This window comes from Aulonocara stuartgranti (assembly GCF_965226115.1).
Source record: "Aulonocara stuartgranti genome assembly, chromosome: 7".
Lineage (NCBI taxonomy): Eukaryota > Metazoa > Chordata > Actinopteri > Cichliformes > Cichlidae > Aulonocara > Aulonocara stuartgranti.
Genome location: NC_138945.1, coordinates 49,602,107 through 49,622,040, shown reverse-complemented (window position 1 = coordinate 49,622,040; position 19,934 = coordinate 49,602,107). Strand labels below are relative to the sequence as shown.

The window sequence follows — 19,934 nt, the reverse complement described above, 5'->3', positions numbered from 1 at the left end:
AATGTGGGTAGCTGTGGGTTACAGTACATGAAACAGGAGAGGGAACGGTGCTGTTGTCAGTAAGTCTCCAGTAAAAGGTCCAATCCAATTATCCATCCATTCTCTGGACCCTATCTCAGCCACCATAGAGCCCTATGGACCCTATGGTAGCAGGTCCAATTATGCAAAATAATTTTAATGTGCTTTTTTTACTCAGTATTTAAACACAGAAGAAAGCAACCTTGGGAAGCAAGGAGGTCATTCAAATCAATTCAAGAGTATTTTCTAATATATTACAAAACATTTTTATAAAATATTTTCTAATATATGGTGTTTGATAGGTTGAAAAAAAGAAAGAAAAACCAATCATAGACAAATCACTGTAGCTGGTGAACTTCAAGCTCAAAAGCATTTTCATTTTCTATCTGTCAACAAATAGTAAAGAAATATGAAACTTTGACATAATTGCTTTTTAATATCTCCAAAGTCCAAGCCACATTTAGCTGATTTGACTATTTACCATCCCTACATTAAATGTAAAATTATACAATGCTTCAATTCTGAGTCACAAACAAGCTCACAGTTTAGTGCAGAACATACGATGCATCTGATAATATCTGGGTTATCATTTTTCAGCACCATTAGTCACACTGCAGGAAAAGTGCCTCAAGATATACTGAGGGCAATGGCAGGTCAAAGAAAAATTGTGAAATTAGAATACAAGAACACCGCACCTACACTGCGAGGGCTAATTAGTGTGAAAGAGTGCATATGAATGTGGTTGAAGCTTTGATACAGCCGCAGCTTTGACTAGCTGCAGGGAAAACTCAGTCTAAAGTTGGGTTTAATAAATGTGTTATTGAACGACTTGCAGGAAACGGAGGGCTACTCTTAAAGAATGCACTGTGCGCAAAGCCTGCTGTGCAGGTAATAGAGGATATTACAGAAGAGATCACACCACAGTGGGCTGGGTAAGTAGGAAAGTAGACATGCCCGATTGAGATCAAATACCTCTCAAATCTGTGATGACTGATATGTATGACGGGGAGAGTAGCAACTATGACACTTGAAGCAGCAGCTGGTAAAGGCTGAGCATGTTCATATTAAGCTGGCTCCCATGAGTACAATGAAGGAAACCTGTGTAGGTAATGGTAATACTGGCATAGCACTGCAAAATCATTCATTAATTCGCTGGAGGTAACAGAGGAAAAACATGTGTGAACATGAGTGATAGATTCTTACTAGTTCTACTCTGAGTCTTACACAAAAATGGACATCTACAACTAATTGGGTAAAAAATATTAATTTTGCTTTTAATATGTCCCAAGGGTTGAAATCTGTTTGTTTTTTAGTGGAACAATTTATCCTATATTGTTATCCTATATTAAAAAACCCCACATTCTGTCATAACCCCCACAATGCTGGTATTATTTCTGTTTTTGTACTTTAAGTAAAGAATATACTGTACACCACAACTGTATTAGTTTTTGGTTTTGAAATGATCACATAATTTATAGCAGTTGTTTGCAACACAATTCAACTCAAGGTTTAGTTTAGCTGAAAGTTAAAAAGGTACAATTAGTAGGTTTTTTTTAGGTTATTTAGTACAAGAAAAGGATATTGCACTCATAAATATACAGTGATTAGTTGTAATTACATCCTCCAACAAACTGATGCATTCTCATAAACTTATAAATGAATCCATTAAAAACACACAGGAGGGGAAAATGTCATGTTGACCTGCTATTTCAAATACAGTAGCCTAGATGGACATTGTTGTTTTGCCTAATTGCGTTTTATGTATGTAGTTAGAGATCAGCCACATAGGTAGTAAGCTAAAGGTGGAGGAGTAGAGAGCTTGCAGGCAAATTGTTATTTCTGTCTGCACCTTCAGATTGAAGATATGAAGGATCACACATATGGTTTATCATCGGAGAAGGGGTCTCCTTCGTGAAAGAAGTGAAAACATGAAGGGAAGTGACAACACCACCAGCATCTGAATAAAACATCATCCTTGTCGATAAACATGATTATTTATTCCTGATATTGTCACAGTTACTTAATGTGACATGTGATCATCCCGTTTCCAGACAGCTGACAACAAGCCAGCTAAACAACGACAGCATGTTATAAGCTAACATTATCCAAGCTAATTTTAGGCTTGAGTGTCCTAAAAAAATTCACATTCCCTCCGACAGTTTAAACTCTCATACAATGTGAAAATGCAATTATTTGCTATGTGTAAAGGTCTAACAATGTCAGATCCACTTCAAGGAAAGTTTCATTAACACTGGCTAACAGCAGCTAACTGTGCCTAACAGCAGCAAAAACAGCTGATCTGACTGACAGAAAGGGTCAGGATATTTATCACAACTCACCTCAGTATTGCTGTCATCGGTCAGAAGTGAGCTTCACTGACTCATATCGACATGTATCGGGCTCATTTGACAAAGTTTTAAAGCTGTTTGTCAGCACGCTCCGTAGCTAGGATTATGCAGCTGAATTGAGAGGGGTAAGACAATAGAACTCAACACTGCAATCTGCAAACCTACTAAAATCTAGTGGTGAGATTTTATGAACATGTTTGAACATGAACATGTTTCATGTTCTGACAGTATTCTTATTGAAAACCGAAACTACAATTAAATAACTCCATTTTTTAGGGCATTTGCTGGTTTCAGAAGACTAAACAAAAATTTTAAAATACCTTAAATCCTTGCAATTTTCTCCTCCAGCCTTGGGTGAGGATGTTGTTTTGCCTGGACTCAAAGGCCTAGGATCTTTGTTTCCGTCAGGTTTCAGTATTGTAGTTTCTCTGCACTCCTCTACCCGTAGTTCTCCTTCATCGCCGTGGCTACTGCCAGTGTCTGGTTTATAGGTGAAGATAATGGTTGGTTTCTGGGTGGGATCTTCTGCTTTTGCCTCAGTGAACCAGTGCTGATTTTGAGCTGGTGGTGGTGGAAGCATGTGAATGACAGTTCCATCAAGCCCGACAAGCTTGCCCTTCTCCTTCTCTCTCTCCAGCTTCTCCCTCTGCTCATCCTCGTCTTTCCGCCTACGAAAAAAGCTCTTGAAGGAGATCCAGCGTTTAGGTTTGGAGCTTTCTGCTAAACTACGTCTCCCTTCCCCTCCAGGACTCGCTTCACCTTCGCCAGGTCGCACTGGTGAACTGGAGGCAGAGCTCTTGGTCCAGTTTCCAAAATGTCTCTGGAGTATGTTAGAAGCATGATAAGGAGAGGATGTAGATCTTGGAGGAGGGAAGGGGGCAGTGGGCTCAGGCTGGGGGCTTGAGAGTGGGGCAGCAGCAGAGGCACTCTGAGACTTAGACAAAACTTTTGAGGGTGTGTCTTTCTTTGACTTGGAAAGACAGCCATCAGTTGGGGAAAAGAGAGACTTGGGCCGAAGAAGGGTCTCCTTAATGGCATCAGGTGGGAGGGCATATAGCTCCTCGGAATTAAAAGATTTGGTTTGTGCTGATGGGGACTCCGGAGGAGATTGAGGAGGCTGGATGGAGGCCACAATCTGTGAAAGCACAGCACTGGCTTCCTCCCTATGGCTTATAGCTGTCCCAGAAGATAAAGCTAAGCTTGTATTATCATCTTTATTGCAAGCAGCATCTCCACCTGTCTTATAAGTGTGTGTAACAATACTGGCAGTAGTGCTGGCTGCAGGTACATTTGCATTTGCAGTAATGGCAGGATTGGCGGGAGAATTTGTTGATATAGTGGGTGAGAATGCCCCACTTGTCGAGCCCATTACAGTGCTTGTCACAGTGCAAGAGTCTGTAGTGGTTCTAGGTTGTAGATTTGGTGCTTTTGACACTGCTTCAAGTGGAACCTTTGTCTCTTCAAAGGAGGCTCGCTCTGATGTTCCTCTACCAGAGAGAGTTTTCTCTGTTGAGGCGGACTGGACACTCTCAGAGGATCCAATCTCTTCATAAGTATGGCTGGCTACCCTATTACCCATCCCTTTTGTCTGTGGTAGCTCCCCACTGAGTCCCAGAAAGCTCTTATACACAGCTAGGTTATCATATGCACTTGGATTAATAACAATAGGTACCTTGACAGCATTCTTGGCACTGCGGGCATAAGCAGGCTCATCTCGGATAATAATGGGAAAAGGAGGCATGCCTGCATTATTGAAACTGTTAAATTTGATCTCTGATAAATTGGGGGATTTCACAGGTACAGTTCGAGAAGAAGATAGCCCAGCAATGGGAGAAGTGGGAGCTGACTTGTGGCTGCAGTGCTGAGTGGTCAGGGCAGGGACAGGATTATTCCCAACCCCTGAATCTATTTTAGGTATTTTTTGGCGAGGGCTTGTGCTTGATGTCCACACTTCTTGGTAACGTATGCTGCTAATCTTCTTTTGAGATGAACCTGACAGAGCAAAAGAAGTAGGTGATGTTGGCATCACAGGAGAAGACACAGATATTGGGGACATTGGAGCTACGGCCTGGGCTGAAGGAGTGCTACTAGATGTCGTAGGGCTTGAAGGCATCGATTGGTTTTTGGGTTTTTGAGAATCTGGAATCTGTTCATCTTTATTGGCCATGGATGCTGAGACATCTACTACAGTGTAAGGCTTACAGATCAATGACTTTTCCAAATTTACTACACGGTATGGTTTAGCTTGCTCCTCTGTGGGACTAAAACTTATAGTGACTGGCTGACCAGGAAGCGCTTGGGGCATTGGCATCCCTTCTCTGCCATCCTGATCCTCTAATCTGATAGCCAGGACAGCCTTGTGTGTTTCAGCTACCTTTAGTGGACTCAGTGCCCTGTTGACAGATTCCTTCTTAGGAGGAGAAGTGCAGGTGATAGGTGGCTTACAAAATGTGGGAGAATGCAAGCCATTTCGAAGGACACAGTTAGCGCTGCTACCACTGCTGGATGTTGTTCGAGAATCCTCCGGTATTGATGACGATGATTCAGGAGAAGTGGCAGACTCAGAATTTGACAGGAAGCCGCTGCCTAGCATATCGTGAGGTCCGTAGGAAATCAGCCCTCCATTGGAATCCACAGAAGGATAGCCATTTAAGATCTCATCATAGCTATCATCATAGTCCACCGCACAAATTCGCTGTAGTGAGCGGTTGCGAAGCGGCACAGTATTCCACTTTTTCCCCGCAGCAAAGGGAACGGGAGACAATGTGGCAGCACGGAAATTAGCAAATCGTGGTTGTCCTCGCATACGGATTTCCATGGCTACCAACTCTTCATCGCTTTCATCCCAGCTCTCATGCTCTTCATCATCATCCCTTTCAGTGTCTTCCTCATCATCATCATCTTCATCCTCCTCATCTTCACTTTCACTTGTAAAGTCCGGATAACAAAAGCGACCACCTTCTGTGCTGATGATCTTGGTACTATCACTCAGGGATACCCGTTTTTGAACAGTGCTCCCAACTCCTCCACCACCACCACTACTACTTCCCATAGCCAGACAGCTTGAAGCTGGTATGCCTCTTTCTAAGGATCGTCGGTATGAACTACTGATCCGACCCCAAAACAAGTCCTTTGAGCCAGAAAGTTGCGTGGGACTAGAACCAGGGCCCAACCCAGCAATCTCTTTAAGTACATCTGTCAATCCACTGTTGTTGTTATTTCCACTAGGTGTCCTTGGGCTAAGTGGTCCATAACCCTCAATCTCATCATTGTCATCCTCTCCTTCATTGTTGTTGCTGGGCCCACCAGGTCTTTTGCGGTTCAGTCCATTGCGATTCCAGACTGTGAAGGCTGATGTTTTCCCCTGCTCTATTACCTTTGGTGGTTGCTGGAGATTGCCATCTGAATCAAGTCCTGCAGAGGAGCAGGGCAGCATCATAGTGGGCTTAACAGCGATGGTTGGCTTCTTGGCCACAGGTGGACGGAAGTGTCCTGAGCGAGCAGATCCACTGCCAGTCCGCTGGGAGTTGGTGGTGGTATGGTTAGGATTGGCTCTGGCACCAGCAGCTGGAAGGTTCTGTTGCTGGGATGTTTGAGGTCTTTGCTCAGAAGGAGGCTTCCCTCCACTACTCTGAGCTAGACAGTGCAAACTCTTTGGTTTAAAGCAGTTCTTGCACTCGCCTGGTTTCCACACGTGCTCTGTGAAGGTGCTGCAGGCCGACATGGCTGCGGGTCCAGAAGGTCAGCCCTTTAGGTCAGTGGACAGGAAATCCCTCCATGAAGCTCCAAACTACAGTGAGTATCTGTAGATGAATAATGATTGAAACAATTCAAACGTGGAGGACCTCAGACCTGAAAAACACAACAGGAGAGAAAAGAATACATTCAACTTAATTCAGTTAGTTGTGCATTTAGATTTATTCATGCAACACTGGTAACAAAGAGTAGGATGAGGCAGAAAGGCAGAAGCAAAAACACAACAAAAAATAATCATCTGTGGGAGGGAGAGAATGATTCAGAAAAGCAGTATTTCAATTTCTCCATTAGGTGGCAAACTTTCTCTACTACCTCAGTCCATCCTACAGGGAGCTGATCTGTTTTCTAACCCAAAATGGTCCTACAAGACTCAGAAAGGCAAGGGGCAGAAGCAGTGGGAACTGAAACAGGTTATTTCTGTATTATTATGGACTGTTTGAGTCAAGCTTAAGTAAAATGAAGTCACTGATGTTGTTACTGAATCAAAATCCAAAACCCTATGAACTGTTACTCAGATGGAAAATGTGATTCAGCAGAGTTCACACATGATCAGTGTGACCAGTGGCTCTTGTGATACATCCATCCATCCATTTTCTTCTGCTTATCCAATTCAGGTGTGCAAGGGGGGGGGGGGGGGGGGGGGTATCCCAGCTTCACAAGGTGAGTGGTGGAGTACACCCTGGAGAGGTTGCCTATCTGTCATGGGGCCAACACAAGAGACAGACAACCATTCACTCTCACATTCACACCTATTCACAATTTAGGTTTACCAACTAACTGAACCTCATGCATGTTTCTGGACTGTGGGATGAAGTCCGAGCGTGCAGAAAGAACCCAAGCAGGAAAAACGGGGAAAACATGCAAACTCCACACAGAAAAGCCCCAGACTGGACTTTACCAGGACCTTTTTGCTGTGAGGGAACAGTTCTAACCACTTTACTATGTGCAGGGCTTCTTCCGATACATATTCACATAAAATTTGATGACAATGAGGGATGACTGATGGCTATGGAAAATGTGTTATCAGGCCAGTGAGTGATTTCCTCTTAACTGTCAATATTTGATGTTTCACTGCTGGAAATTAGACTGAAATCCACAAAATATCAAAGAGTAAAGCCTCAAGGCAAAACCAAGTAAAAATAAAAATATACAAGAAACCCAAGAACATACACAGTTCACAGCCTTTGGGGTGTGACTGAAACTTATTTTCAAAATAAGCATTCAATAAGACACCTCTGTCTGTTCAATATTAAATCACCTGTTGAAATTGGGTCATTTAATATTCTCTTCATGCTGGACTGAATGCAAACAACCAAAGACCTGAAAACTGGCACTGAACCACACAGTTACTGTTTTAAGTAAAATAAACTCTAAAAACAATGGCACCTATTAAAAAAAACAACCCACTTAAAAAAAAAAAAGATCAGTGGTGAAAAATCCACACCATTCAATCTGTAAAATGACAAAGGCTGACATTTAAAACTCTGGTTATCAGCACAAGTCCAATTATCCGGTCATATTTATGTACTTCTGTAATTATACAATGCTAACAAAAAGTAGCAGAGTGATAAAGGCCCTACCCTAGTTGTTTACTAAATACATTCAAAGAAGGAAAGATGGGACTAAACATTTTTCTGGAACCCTTGTTATATCCGGTTAAGCCACACTTCAATGCAAATCATGAATCTAATGGAGGAAGAAAGACAAAGAAAAAGCCATTAGCATTTAGATGTGCTTTATCCTGATTGACCAGTCCAGCTTCTCACAGCCAATTATAACAAGCTCTGAAATACCACATTAACATCAAATCCATGGATAATAAGTGAAGTGTAACTCAAATAGCCAATTAAATTCAAGCTCAGTCCATGTTTAAATATTACACAGGAATGGTAGGTTACATAATCTGTTTATGCAGTTTATGCACCATTTCTAAAACTAGCCTGCCATCAACAGATTATTTTCAAGGAAAAAATAAAATAAAATACAATAAAACAGTTAACTACAAAAGAAGGTGCATAAAAAAAAAGCAATAAAAAGCAATAAATTTAAGTGTTGTTTTCTAAACCAATATTATGTCTTTGGCTGGGATTTAAGAGCTTATTCAGCTTTGCTTGACATATAGGGTCCACCAATGGACTATTTTAAAACACTTGGGCTGGTCTCACAAGTGAATATGCTTTATAGGTAAAAAGACATCCAAACACAGATTTTCAGAATGTTTTTTTAAGGCAACCAAATAACAATCATGCAGACATTCTACAATGACCACCTGTGAAACTTAAAATGCAATATTAACAGAACAATGTTAAGAGAACCTTGGTTTTTCTTCTCTTCTGACAGTTTATCACAAAAGCATTAGCAAATTAATATTTACCTAATTAAATCTTTGAGTATTTTGCACTTTTATGACTGAACTTAGCAGTTAACCAAATAAAGCTGTGGATGACTCATAGCAGAGCTGATATCAGCAGGGTTAGGTGAATCATGGACGTCAGGTCCCGTACGGAAGGATGTTACAATGACAACACCCCGCCCAGGGCCAGACACAATAAAAGAGGAACTCCTGAATCAAACTCTGCTGACCGAGTCACATTGGGCGGGAGAAGATTTATCCTGTTACACCGAACAGGCTGCATCCACACAGGAAACAGTGGCTGTAATTCACACAATATTATTCCAAAGCTGTCACAGTGTGACACGTAGGCACTGTGGCAGACTTTCAAAAAGTAACTTTCTAAAGCCCAAGAAAGCCCAGTGTGTCTGTGAAAGGACCTTAACGGTATTTCTGCTCGTTTACAGTGACGGCACGTATCATTGTTTTGTCCAATTCTGACCCTTACAGGACAACATTATTAGGACTTTGCTTTTTCACATGTGCTTTTAAAAATCGAAAGGACGCCCGCCTTATCTTTACAGGAGAGCCCAAACACCCCACACAGGAAGGTTATTCATGCCACTGGCATTCAGTACCCACAGGTTGTTGCCATACATGAGGGTGGGAATGTAGATCGATCAGTAAATCAACAGCTTCACTTTCATACTTAGACCAGTACAGCATCCGCAATACTGCAGATACTGCACCAATCCGCCTGCCACTCTTCCACTCCCTTCTTCCCTCACTTGTGAACAAAACCCTGAGGCACTTGAGATCCTCCAGCAACTCATTCCCAACCCTGATTTAGCATGCCACTTTTCAGACTCAGAACCATGGCCTCAGACTCAGAGGTGCCACTTCTCATCCTAGCTGCTTTACAACTGGCTGCAAACTGCTCCAGCGCAAACTGTGGGTCATTGCTCCATGAACATCCACGAGATCCTGAGACTTAAGGATCTCACTTTTTTCAACAATGCTTTGCACACTAAAAAAATGCAGCTAAGATGTAGACCTGGCAGACTTTGTAAGTGCATTATTTCTTCCCTGACAGACAGCAGATGGAGGGGAGGAAGCGAGCAGTTTTCTGTGGAAATCAGGAAAAAAAGACTCCTTATTGTGTTTATTGACTCCAAATCAGTTTGGTGAAATTATGAGCAGCAGCTATCAGGGTGCTTTCTAATAAGATACTTCACTTTTCATTGTTGCCATAATTCTGATCACACTTGAGAGAATTGGGAAATATCAGATATTTAATGTGTCACATCCACAAATCCACCAGTAGAAACCACCCGTGATGGACGTGACAACATATTTTACTTTTCTCTTCTCCCTCATTAAAATTCTGCTGCTGTTTGATTTTATTTTCAAATCCTGTCACAGTGGGAGCTAATATGACACTGCACCCAGCAACAAGTAAAACATATTTGTATATTATAGATTTTTTCTGAGCAAAACTAGATCCATGATGTAACTTACAAGACCTCCCACCACCTGTTCTTGCATGACTGCAGCACACTGCAACACTTTTGGTCAAAACCCTAAAAATTTACTATAAATGTAACACTAACAATCACAGATTATTTACATTTAATGATCAGAGCATCTGCAATAATAAATCAAACTGCTTGGAAAGAAGCATTTCTCTAAACCGTTTGCTCATTTTCATCATAAATAAAAGCTGATGCACAAGGACAAAAATTATAATGAAAAGTATTGACTCCTTCATCAACGAATAAAAACAAGATGAAAATATTCTAGAGAGATGAGATCCAATCAGAACTGAATAAGTTTTGTAGAAAGGCGGGAAGAGTTTGATCCAATCAGAATTAATCTCCTTGTTTAGTAATGTTGGAGGAACACATTTCAGCAGCCCTCGGGGAACAGTACAGCTAGCTCCCACACTTGTTTCTCATGAATACGTAACATGTTAACACTTAGGAAGAAAAGAAGAGTCAAGGGAAAATAATTTTTAAACCCATTAGAGCAACGTTCTCCAGTAAAAACAGGAGAACATTTTTACAAGTTATATTTTAGTCAACCGAATCAACTTTAGGTTTGGCCGACAACAATCTTATATTCTACAATGTTTAGTTGACTAAAACCAAAAGAACCTAGATGCCAAAACTAAATGACATTTTAGTCAAATTTAAAATTTGCTTTTAGAATTAACACTGGGAAAAAAAAATAGTAAATGGTAAATGGCCTGTATTTGTATAGCGCTTTTCTAGTCCCTAGGGACCCCAAAGTGCTTTACACATCCAGTCATCCACCCATTCACACACACATTCACACACTGGTGATGGCAAGCTACATCGTAGCCACAGCCACCCTGGTGCGCACTGACAGAGGCGAGGCTGCCGGACACTGGCGCCACCGGACTCTGACCACCACCAGTAGGCAACGGGTGAAGTGTCTTGCCCAAGGACACAACGACCGAGACTGTCCAAGCTGGGGCTTGAACCAGCAACCTTCCAATTACAAGGCGAACTCCCAACTCTTGAGCCACGATTGCCCCCAAAAAAGAAAGACTGGACAGATAACATCAAGAATACATAATAAGTATTAACAAGTCTTTGCAGATATTTGAGAATAGGGGATGAAATAATAGAATATGTAGATACCAGGACAATCTAGGACAACCCAGGACAAATGAAGCACCGGATGACTTCTCTTATACCAATTAATCTTTTCGTAAACCACGAAAAGCAGCTCACACAGCTCAACGTGAGGGACACAGTCATTAAACTATAATACATCCGACTTGATGCAGAAAGAAAGAGAAAACCATCGTGACACAAGAAATCCCTCTGGCTTATGCAATCGACTTTGTTTCAACATTAACATGATCCTAAATGCAGTTCTCCTTTTTTTTGCAATAAAAGTGTTCCTACTTATGGCCATCAGCCAAATTATAGACATCTATTTTTGTGTTGCTTTCATTATGTAACAAATATTATGCAACACAGCGGAAATGTGATGAATAACAATACAGCAAATTGGATCCAATACTAATAAAAACAATGATAAACAGACATTTTGCTCACTAACACAGGAATGCTTTTCCCCCTCGCTTTGTTTGGGATTATTTTATCATAGACATTGCTTTATTGATCTCATCTTTGTGCGTTTCTACTATCTGAATCTGCAGCATTTCCATTAGTGTGGACAGTCGTATTTTCTCTTTCTTAGAAGCTGCTTTTCCATTTATCCAGAATATAGGAAATAACCACCTTTTCTACCAAACATAAATACTGATTAATAAACGCATAATTTATCTACAGTCTACTGCTGTCTACTCATTTATTCTCCCCCATCTTGTGTTTTTGTTTATCACCGACTTTCCTTTCATGTATATTTGATGAGGCCAAGGCATTAGTGACAATTTAAACGGATCCCTTTATGTCAGTAAAGACAGATAATACAGGTAATGAAATGCTCTTCATCAAAATTGTAATGGCATCCTAGAAAATTTGATTTTTTTGTGCCTAGAAAGATAAGTGCATAATCAACATAAAGTTGAGACATCTTCTATCTCTAACAAATTGTCACGAGGACACGGGACATCCCTCACTGCTTGTTCGAAATTAGGTTACAGCATTACGAAAATGTTGCCATTTAATGAAGTAGCAATGAATGAAGGAAATCTGGCTAATCTATAGGATGGCTTCATGACTATTTTCATTAGCATAGTTATCAAACAGAACCAAGCATTTCATTAGGAATTTTAACCCAGCAACTCAAACTGGAATTGGAGCACGGTGTGGGTGGGAACAAGCTAACGCCGGGTGTTATGTGCTGTCTCAGCTCAGCAGAAAACTTTGTCAGCTGTATGACTGTTATTTTGTTTTGGAAACGGTCACTTACATGTGTCAGCCTGCTGTTCACAAATTATCTGTTGGCACCACATATTGCAGTCACTATTGCTATGACTGTAATCTACCAGTTGCCAGCCACTTCCAATGAAACTCAGAAGCGCACTCGGGTCACCTTTTCAAAGAATTTAGGATTCACTGTGAACTGCACATCAGCTTAGATTGCAATGATTTGGAAATCACTTAAATCTTATTTCCACTTCTAAATGGCACAGATGCAACATCACATGTTGAAACTGGTTGTTTTTATTGTTTTAGCAAAAATATATGAATTCACTTTTTATCTACATTTCACACAGTGTCCCAAATTTTCTGGAAAGGATTTGAGGTTGTGTTACATGTAAATAAAGAATAGATTATTACATAATTACATAGGGAAATATGTGTTTGAGCCAAATCCCCAAATCAAACTCAGATCTTATAATTATGTTGCATCTCATAAGAATTATAATGTTTGTTGTGTACGAGCAGCTGCCCCAAAGTCTCCTCTCCACTCATTTCCAAAAGCTCTTCTGTCTCATCTGCATTTCTTCCTCCTCCATTCTTTTCCCTCGCGAAGTTTTTTTTCTTTGTTGTTTTGTCTTTTTCCCTGTGGCTCAAAAATTTCCCACTCTTTCTCCCTACCCACTCTCTTCTTATTCAGGCCGTTTACTGAAGGCTTTCTTTTTTCCCCACTGTTGCTTTGTCTTCTGAGATATGCAAATCTGTCTCTCTCCTGCCCCGCTTTATTTCAAACAGCACTTCAAGCAGAAGCTGTGAGACTTAAATTATGCAAACCAACACCACCAAACACCAGAGCTACAAGGTGTCCCACACGCAATTACACCATCCAACCCATTGCCAACAAAGACACCTTTACACTTTACTGTGAACACCAACAACATACCATGACTTGCATGTGAACACCAAATCTGTGACAAAATGGATTATGCATTCACTTGGTAAACTACATCTGTGATTACATAACATGTTTTGACTTTCGACTCCACCTGTCCACATGTCCGGAACCAGATGTTGAACACCAAATTGCTTCAACTGGGAAGGCCACCAACTTGCTAAAGAGCTGCAATGTGCTTTTGAACCTATGTGTGTCAAGAGCCAGAAACAAGCAGTCCTGTCCAACTATGAGCCTTTTTATTTACATGTGTTTTATTTTCAACCAAAACTATTGCAATCTAAAGATCAGTTCCACACTGAGTGATTTACTGAGGGACTAATGATTATTTTCAATATTGACTGACATCTGTGGTTTAGGAGAAACGTGAACATACAGTACTGTAAACAACAACAACAACAACAAAAAACATGTTGAGCTACCACTGATTTCTTTACATTTTGATTTTCGGGTCATTGTTTTAAAGTGGTCTTTCTGAAAGACTTTCAAAGTTTTTGTTTGGACATTGGCTGCTTTTTCACTCACTTTCAGTCCAGTCCTTGTGCCTAACAATTTTCTGACTGAGAGATGCATCTGGCTCTGCAGATGAATCCACCGTCTTCTGAAGCTCATCAAAAATTGTCCCCATGGAAGGGTGGCTGTCAAGGAGCCATTCTTAAAGAAGGGAAAAATGAGGTATCCCAATTTACATATAAACAGGACTGAAAATCAGTGGTGACCGGTTTTACGGAGTGACAAATCCAAACTAGAAATTTCTGGTTCAAATTGTTGTTAACACAGGGACAGGAGAGAGCTGCAATAGTGAGTATCTACAATCATCAGTAAAACAGGATGTGTCACGGCTTAGGGGTGTATTTCAGCCAGTGGTGTTGGGGATCTCAGCAAAACTGATAGAATTATGAAGACAGAAAAACACAGTCTGATTTGGACCCACCATGCAATACCATCTGCAAAGTGTCTGGTAAAGTGATCTCAACCACACTGCCAATGCAAAAAAAACACAAGACTGCCTCCAACACACAATGAAACACTACCAGTCAAGGATTGGCCTCTCCAGAACCCGGACCTCAACGTTATTCAGGTAGTGTGGGATCATCCTGAGTGGAACGAAAGGCAGCCAACATCCAAAGAAAAGCTTTAAATGTCCTTCAAGAAGCCTGGAGATTCCTGAAGATTAAAGAAATGGTAAGAAATCTTGCCTGAGAGAGTTCTCACGCTGTGTTGAATACTAAAGGTGGTCATCCCAAATATTGACTTTCAAGGTCATTAGAATTGTACAAACTCAACAATAAATATGTTTGCAAACGACTCGTTAAATTCCTGCAGCCAACAAAATATAAAGAAACAGGGGAGACTCAAGACTTTTTTCACAGTACTGTAACATGATGCGACTCCCCTATTCTTCTTGCTCAAAAATAAAAGGTTGCACAAAGTGAATCATGGCTAAGAGCAACATATAAACAACAAACAAAAGCCTAATTATCAAGCCTATTGTCCAGTGAAAATAATGGCAAACAAACAAATGATATTTAAGAGTATTAGTTCACAACAATGAAGATTTAAAATTTCCACAGCTTACTCTACACTATGCAGATCTGACGACAACATACAATGTAGAAGTCAGCTGGATTTCTGGAAAAACAAAACAAAAACAACAACAAAAATGGTCCAATGCAGAAGCAACTAGGATGAACAAGGATTCACTTGCATCAGCTCACCTACACACACTCTGAAGGATAAGACAGGGATTCACAAACACCCCCACAAACAATCAAAAAGGAGTAGAGGGACAGCTGCCAAACAATGTAAGCAAATATCATCCAGCGTCACAGCAATTTTAGTTTCTTTATAAAAGAAATGTTTTTTATACAGCCTGTCAGAAAATGTAAAAGCTACATAAGGAAATGCATTGTGGGGCTTTTTGTTAAGTTTTTTGTGGTACACAATCCAAATCTTAGCCTAATTAAGACTCGTGTGTGTTTCTTTTAATTGTTATTATTTTGTCCACCATATAAAGTTGACTTCATCTCAAAGGGACTTGTGCTGTCAGTGATTCCTGTCAGCGAGTAGGCCGCAAGACAGTATATCGAAATCTGACAGCTCTATGAAGACAACCGTGGCTGCTGTCATAATGAGCATTCACAAGACAAAAAGCACACACACACACACACACGCATACACACACGCACGCACACACACACACACACACACACACACACACACACACACACACACACACACACACACACACACGCCTAAATGCATAATTCAATCCCATATTCCCACAAAAATGTAGAAACTTTGGTGGTGCCACTTGTGGCTTTCTCTCAATGACAAAAATCTGAAAACAACAAACTACTCATACCGATGATAAACATCACACAAACCAACAAAGCTTTGTCTCATTAAAAACAAAGACAGTCAAATAAGATGAGGACTGAGGGCAGGTTTCTGCTTTACCCTTCATTTTTTACATTTTTTCCCCCAATCAAATCAGTGCAAGGTAGTCGTTCATATGAGATGCAGTGCTGACCGATGATCTGTGACCATCTGCTCCTCATTTGATAGCAGCAAACACTGTCTGGTTTTGTGCCAGGCGAGATATCACACAGCACCTGCTGCTTGGTGCCACTACCACCAAGTCACAAGCCCCCGTGGGACTGCCAAGTGAGACCCAGATTTGTACTGGGATAAGAATAACTTCTCGAGAGGGTCTGGTGGGATAGAACTTTATTTACTGAAATCTACTCTAGGAATGCCTAAAACATTCATCTCAATGTGCGGCCTTTTAAAAAAACAAAAACAAAAAAGCAATAGTTCAAGGAGTCAGTTAAATATGCAGCAAACCAACACAGATGTTAGCAAAAAGATGAAATTGATTAGAAAGAAAACCTCTCTCTGGGACTCCTACTTCTTACACTTGAAAGCCCATTTTTTAAACTCCTATCTCACCACATCTCCCCGTACTTTTTTTTTTATTCACCCAATACACCTGAGGCTTCCTCACCATTGCCCTCCATCAGTCACAGCTGAGTGAACTGACGCACCAGAGATATACTCATTCTAAAGAAGATAAAGCATGTGGGACCTGTCGGAGGCAGCCTGCAAGGATGTCACTATGTGTTTAGCAACCAGTACATCTAAACCAGAGCGGAGCCCAACCGGCCCAACCTCATCGCTCTTCCTGTTACCACCTGCTTGAGACTGACTCAGGTAGGCACTGGTGTCTAGTTGTGTGGCTGGGCTAGCTGAAGAGATCAGGATGCAGCAATTCTGTCTGTCTGAATGTGAGACACTAAGATAGAAAACCTACTGTTTGTTAGAAGAACAGTTTAGTTTGATAACATTTATGTTGAACTGAAATATAACCAATGATATATCAGCAAGTTTGAATGCAGTTTGTAGGCAAAAGTACACAGGCTCTGGGCTCTGGTTAGAATCAGTGATTTGTTTGATTCATGACAAGATAAAATACTGCCAGAGGTCTTTTAACAAAAACACTTGTGGGTAGAGAATGTAGAGAATCCATTTTCTTTTGCCTCAATTTAAAATGTATTTCTTGTCATTTTCTTCACTGCTTATTCAATATATGCTTTTGATAACACATCATTACATCATCCTGTACTGGAGGCAATAATGCTGTTGCTTTTTACTCCTCAAACAGAGGTTTGAGGAATTCCGACGTATGTTCATACCTGGGCTGACAACCAAATATCAAACTAAGGGTAGATGATTTATAAAAACGGAAACAGAATCCACCCATTCAAAGGCTGAGCAAGGCATTCCACACATCTTTCTACCCAGTAACACTTTCTACTTTCTCCTGGGGGATCCTGAGGCATTCGAAGGCCAGACAAGATATATAATCTCTCCAGTGAGTTCTGGGTGTACCCTGGGGTCTCCTTCCAGTTGGACGACTGAGACCTTTCAACACCGAGCAGCAGCTCTACTCCGATATCCTTTTAGACATTCAAGCTCCTCACCCTATCTCTAAGGCAGAGCCTAGCCACGTTATGGAGTAAACTCATTTCAGTCCCTTGTATTTGTGCCCTTGATGTCTCAGTCATTACCCAGATCTCACGACCAGGGGTAAAAGCTGGTACATAGATGCATTGGCAAATCAAGTTTTTCATGCCTTTCAGCTTGGTTCTTTCTTCATCACAAGAGTGGATGAGATGTCTGCATTAATGCTGACACTGCATCAATCAAATAAACACATAGCAGGAGAATTTTTAACTTCCAGGTAAGAAACAATATGACTGTAAACAAGACACAAGAACTTACCACCAACACAAATGTAAAGATCTACCTCATATTGTTATATCGTTCACATGAAAAGTCTTCACACATTTAAAGAATATCATGTACATATAGGGCAATCTGTTGAGTCAAAAAAGGCTTAATTTGGGGGATATGGAGAGACAGAGAACCACAGCATAGTAGTGAGACTGTTAAAAAACAGACAAACCAGTCAAAGATGTGAAACCGTGACCAATGAATGGGAGATGAGCGCTTGAGATGTAGAGAAGCAAGGCACCAGAACCACAAGCAGGAAACTCGTGTTAAATTTCTAAATCAGATTCTGCTACACTTACCTCTCCACAGAGAGGCAATGTTTTTCCCTTGAGAAAAATCAGAATACTGAGGACAGGAGCTCATTTCCCACCCAGAGCACGTTTATTGAGAGGGAGTGGAAGCTCGCTGAGCCTGGTACATAATAGCAGAATAACCAAGGCTGAAAGCTGAAGCCATGAGGAGATGGGATATGGGATTTTCTGCTGCTTTATGGCAGAGGGCTTGAATGATAAGACAGCCGTAGCAGTGGGATAGACAAGAGCAGAATAGATATGAAATAGGGATGGAACTGCAGAGCTCGATGCCAGGAAGTGTGAGAAAGCAGGGCACGCTGTTGTTTGTTAAGCCGAGAAAAAGTCGTCGTCTTCTACCACAAGTTCATTAGAGAAGAAAACCACTGTCATATATTCTTTGAGTGCAACATCAAAAGCTTTCAAGATGTTATTTTGGAGGGAAGGAAAATAGGCCACGAAGCACACAGAGCATTACTGTTAGTGATGCTGCAGTTAGCCAATGTCACTTTTTACCAGGCTTCATGTTTTCGAGGGCCCATCAACCAGCCAGCTGCAAGGACAAAAAGCTTTATAATATGACTTATTTCTTGAGGTCAGAGATGGCTGACAAATGAAAGAAAAAATGTGGAACTTGTGGGAATCAGGTGACTCAGTTTTGCTGTGTTTGGGAGTGGTTTGTTCATTCACAGGGCACAGAGTCACTGAATGTTTTGATAAGAAATGACGATGAAAATGACATCATACGTTATGTTTTGAGGAAATGATCAGCGAAAACACAACTGCATGTCTATGGGAAATTTTAGGCCACCATGTTAGACACCACTCTCACAACATAAATGATCAAATAAAAGAATATTTCTTTTGGAGGAAGGGTGTTTTATCACTCCCTTAGAGCTCTAGGGACTTAAGGAGTCATCACTAAGGATCACTGAAGCAGAACTTGATGGATCAACACTTTATATTGATCTTCTTTTTCTTTGAGATCCATCGGAGATGAGTCCCTGGAACTCTACTGGACGGATAATCACTTCTCCAACATTAGTAGTTGGCTCTTCGGCTGCCTTTTGCCAGATGTTGAAGTTTTTAAGTTTATGAGTTCAAAACAAGTTGGTTTTTCATGATGCTTTAATTGCACTAGCCTGGCAACTGCTAGACTGTTGGAGCTGCACCAATATTATTTTTTCTCTCTGACAAGCGTACACATCCATTCTCTTTGTTTCAGTCTTTGCTTCAACCAGTGTAAAGCTAACCTGCCTAAAGTGTTTTGCTGTATTGTACTGAAATCTGCTATTATTAGGCAGCTAACATATAAACTGACATATTCAGTCCTACAGTCCTGCAAATCGGAAACTTTATTGGTTGGTTCTTGTATAAATAATTTTGACAGCGTGTCATAAGCTATATTAAACATGTCCGTTTGGTGTACAGATAGTGAAAGTAATGGTTCTGAGCAGCAGTTTCAGCACATTGATGAAGTGCTTTCAAAGAGCAGCAAATGAAGTTCGGGCTTCACTTATTGCCTCCTTTCCACAGATTTTCTCTGCTCATCCAGGGATTTAAAGTGATGCCCTTCAAGCATTTCTCAGAGTTTTCTAAGTACTGACTCCTTAAACAACAGTAGTATCCAAGACTAATTTATTCACTTAGTCAAGGGTCCTACTGCTATGTAACAAGTTTCTCTACAATTATCTTTGGTTAAAAAAAATGGAACAAAAATAATTACATTGCAGGCCGACTAATATGGACTCATGTTACTTCTGTGGCAACAGTGGTTTAAGCCGTGTCCTGTAGATGTAGATGAGCGTGCACACAAGTGTTGGTACACGGCAGCCTTGTTTCAATTTCTCAAGCAAGTCCACTCCAAGTTATGGCTGACTCGCTCCCTAGTTCTGACCAAATTTCAGCTCGTTTTCAGCAATGCTGCCAAAATGACAGACTTCACAGTCTGTATCTCCAGTTTTAAGGAGTTTTTCCAGGAAGCATGCCTCTCACTAGCTGCCCAATTGAACTTGTGTCCTAAGTACAGTCAACCATTCATTTTACTGCACAACTGAGATGCAATTTTTCACCTCTCTTTGTTAA

General features: G+C 40.8%; 1 protein-coding gene across 2 annotated transcripts in view; it reads right to left on the bottom strand.

Annotated features, from left to right (window-relative positions):
• peak1 (pseudopodium-enriched atypical kinase 1) overlaps positions 1-19,934 on the bottom strand; it is a 103,377-nt gene that overhangs the window by 22,119 nt on the left and 61,324 nt on the right. For both annotated transcript variants that reach the window (XM_082542093.1, XM_082542094.1), the window contains one exon: positions 2,687-6,218. In XM_082542093.1, coding sequence (XP_082398219.1) covers positions 2,687-6,090 — 3,404 coding nt within the window. In that variant the 5' untranslated portion in view covers positions 6,091-6,218. The remainder of the gene's footprint in view (positions 1-2,686; positions 6,219-19,934) is intronic.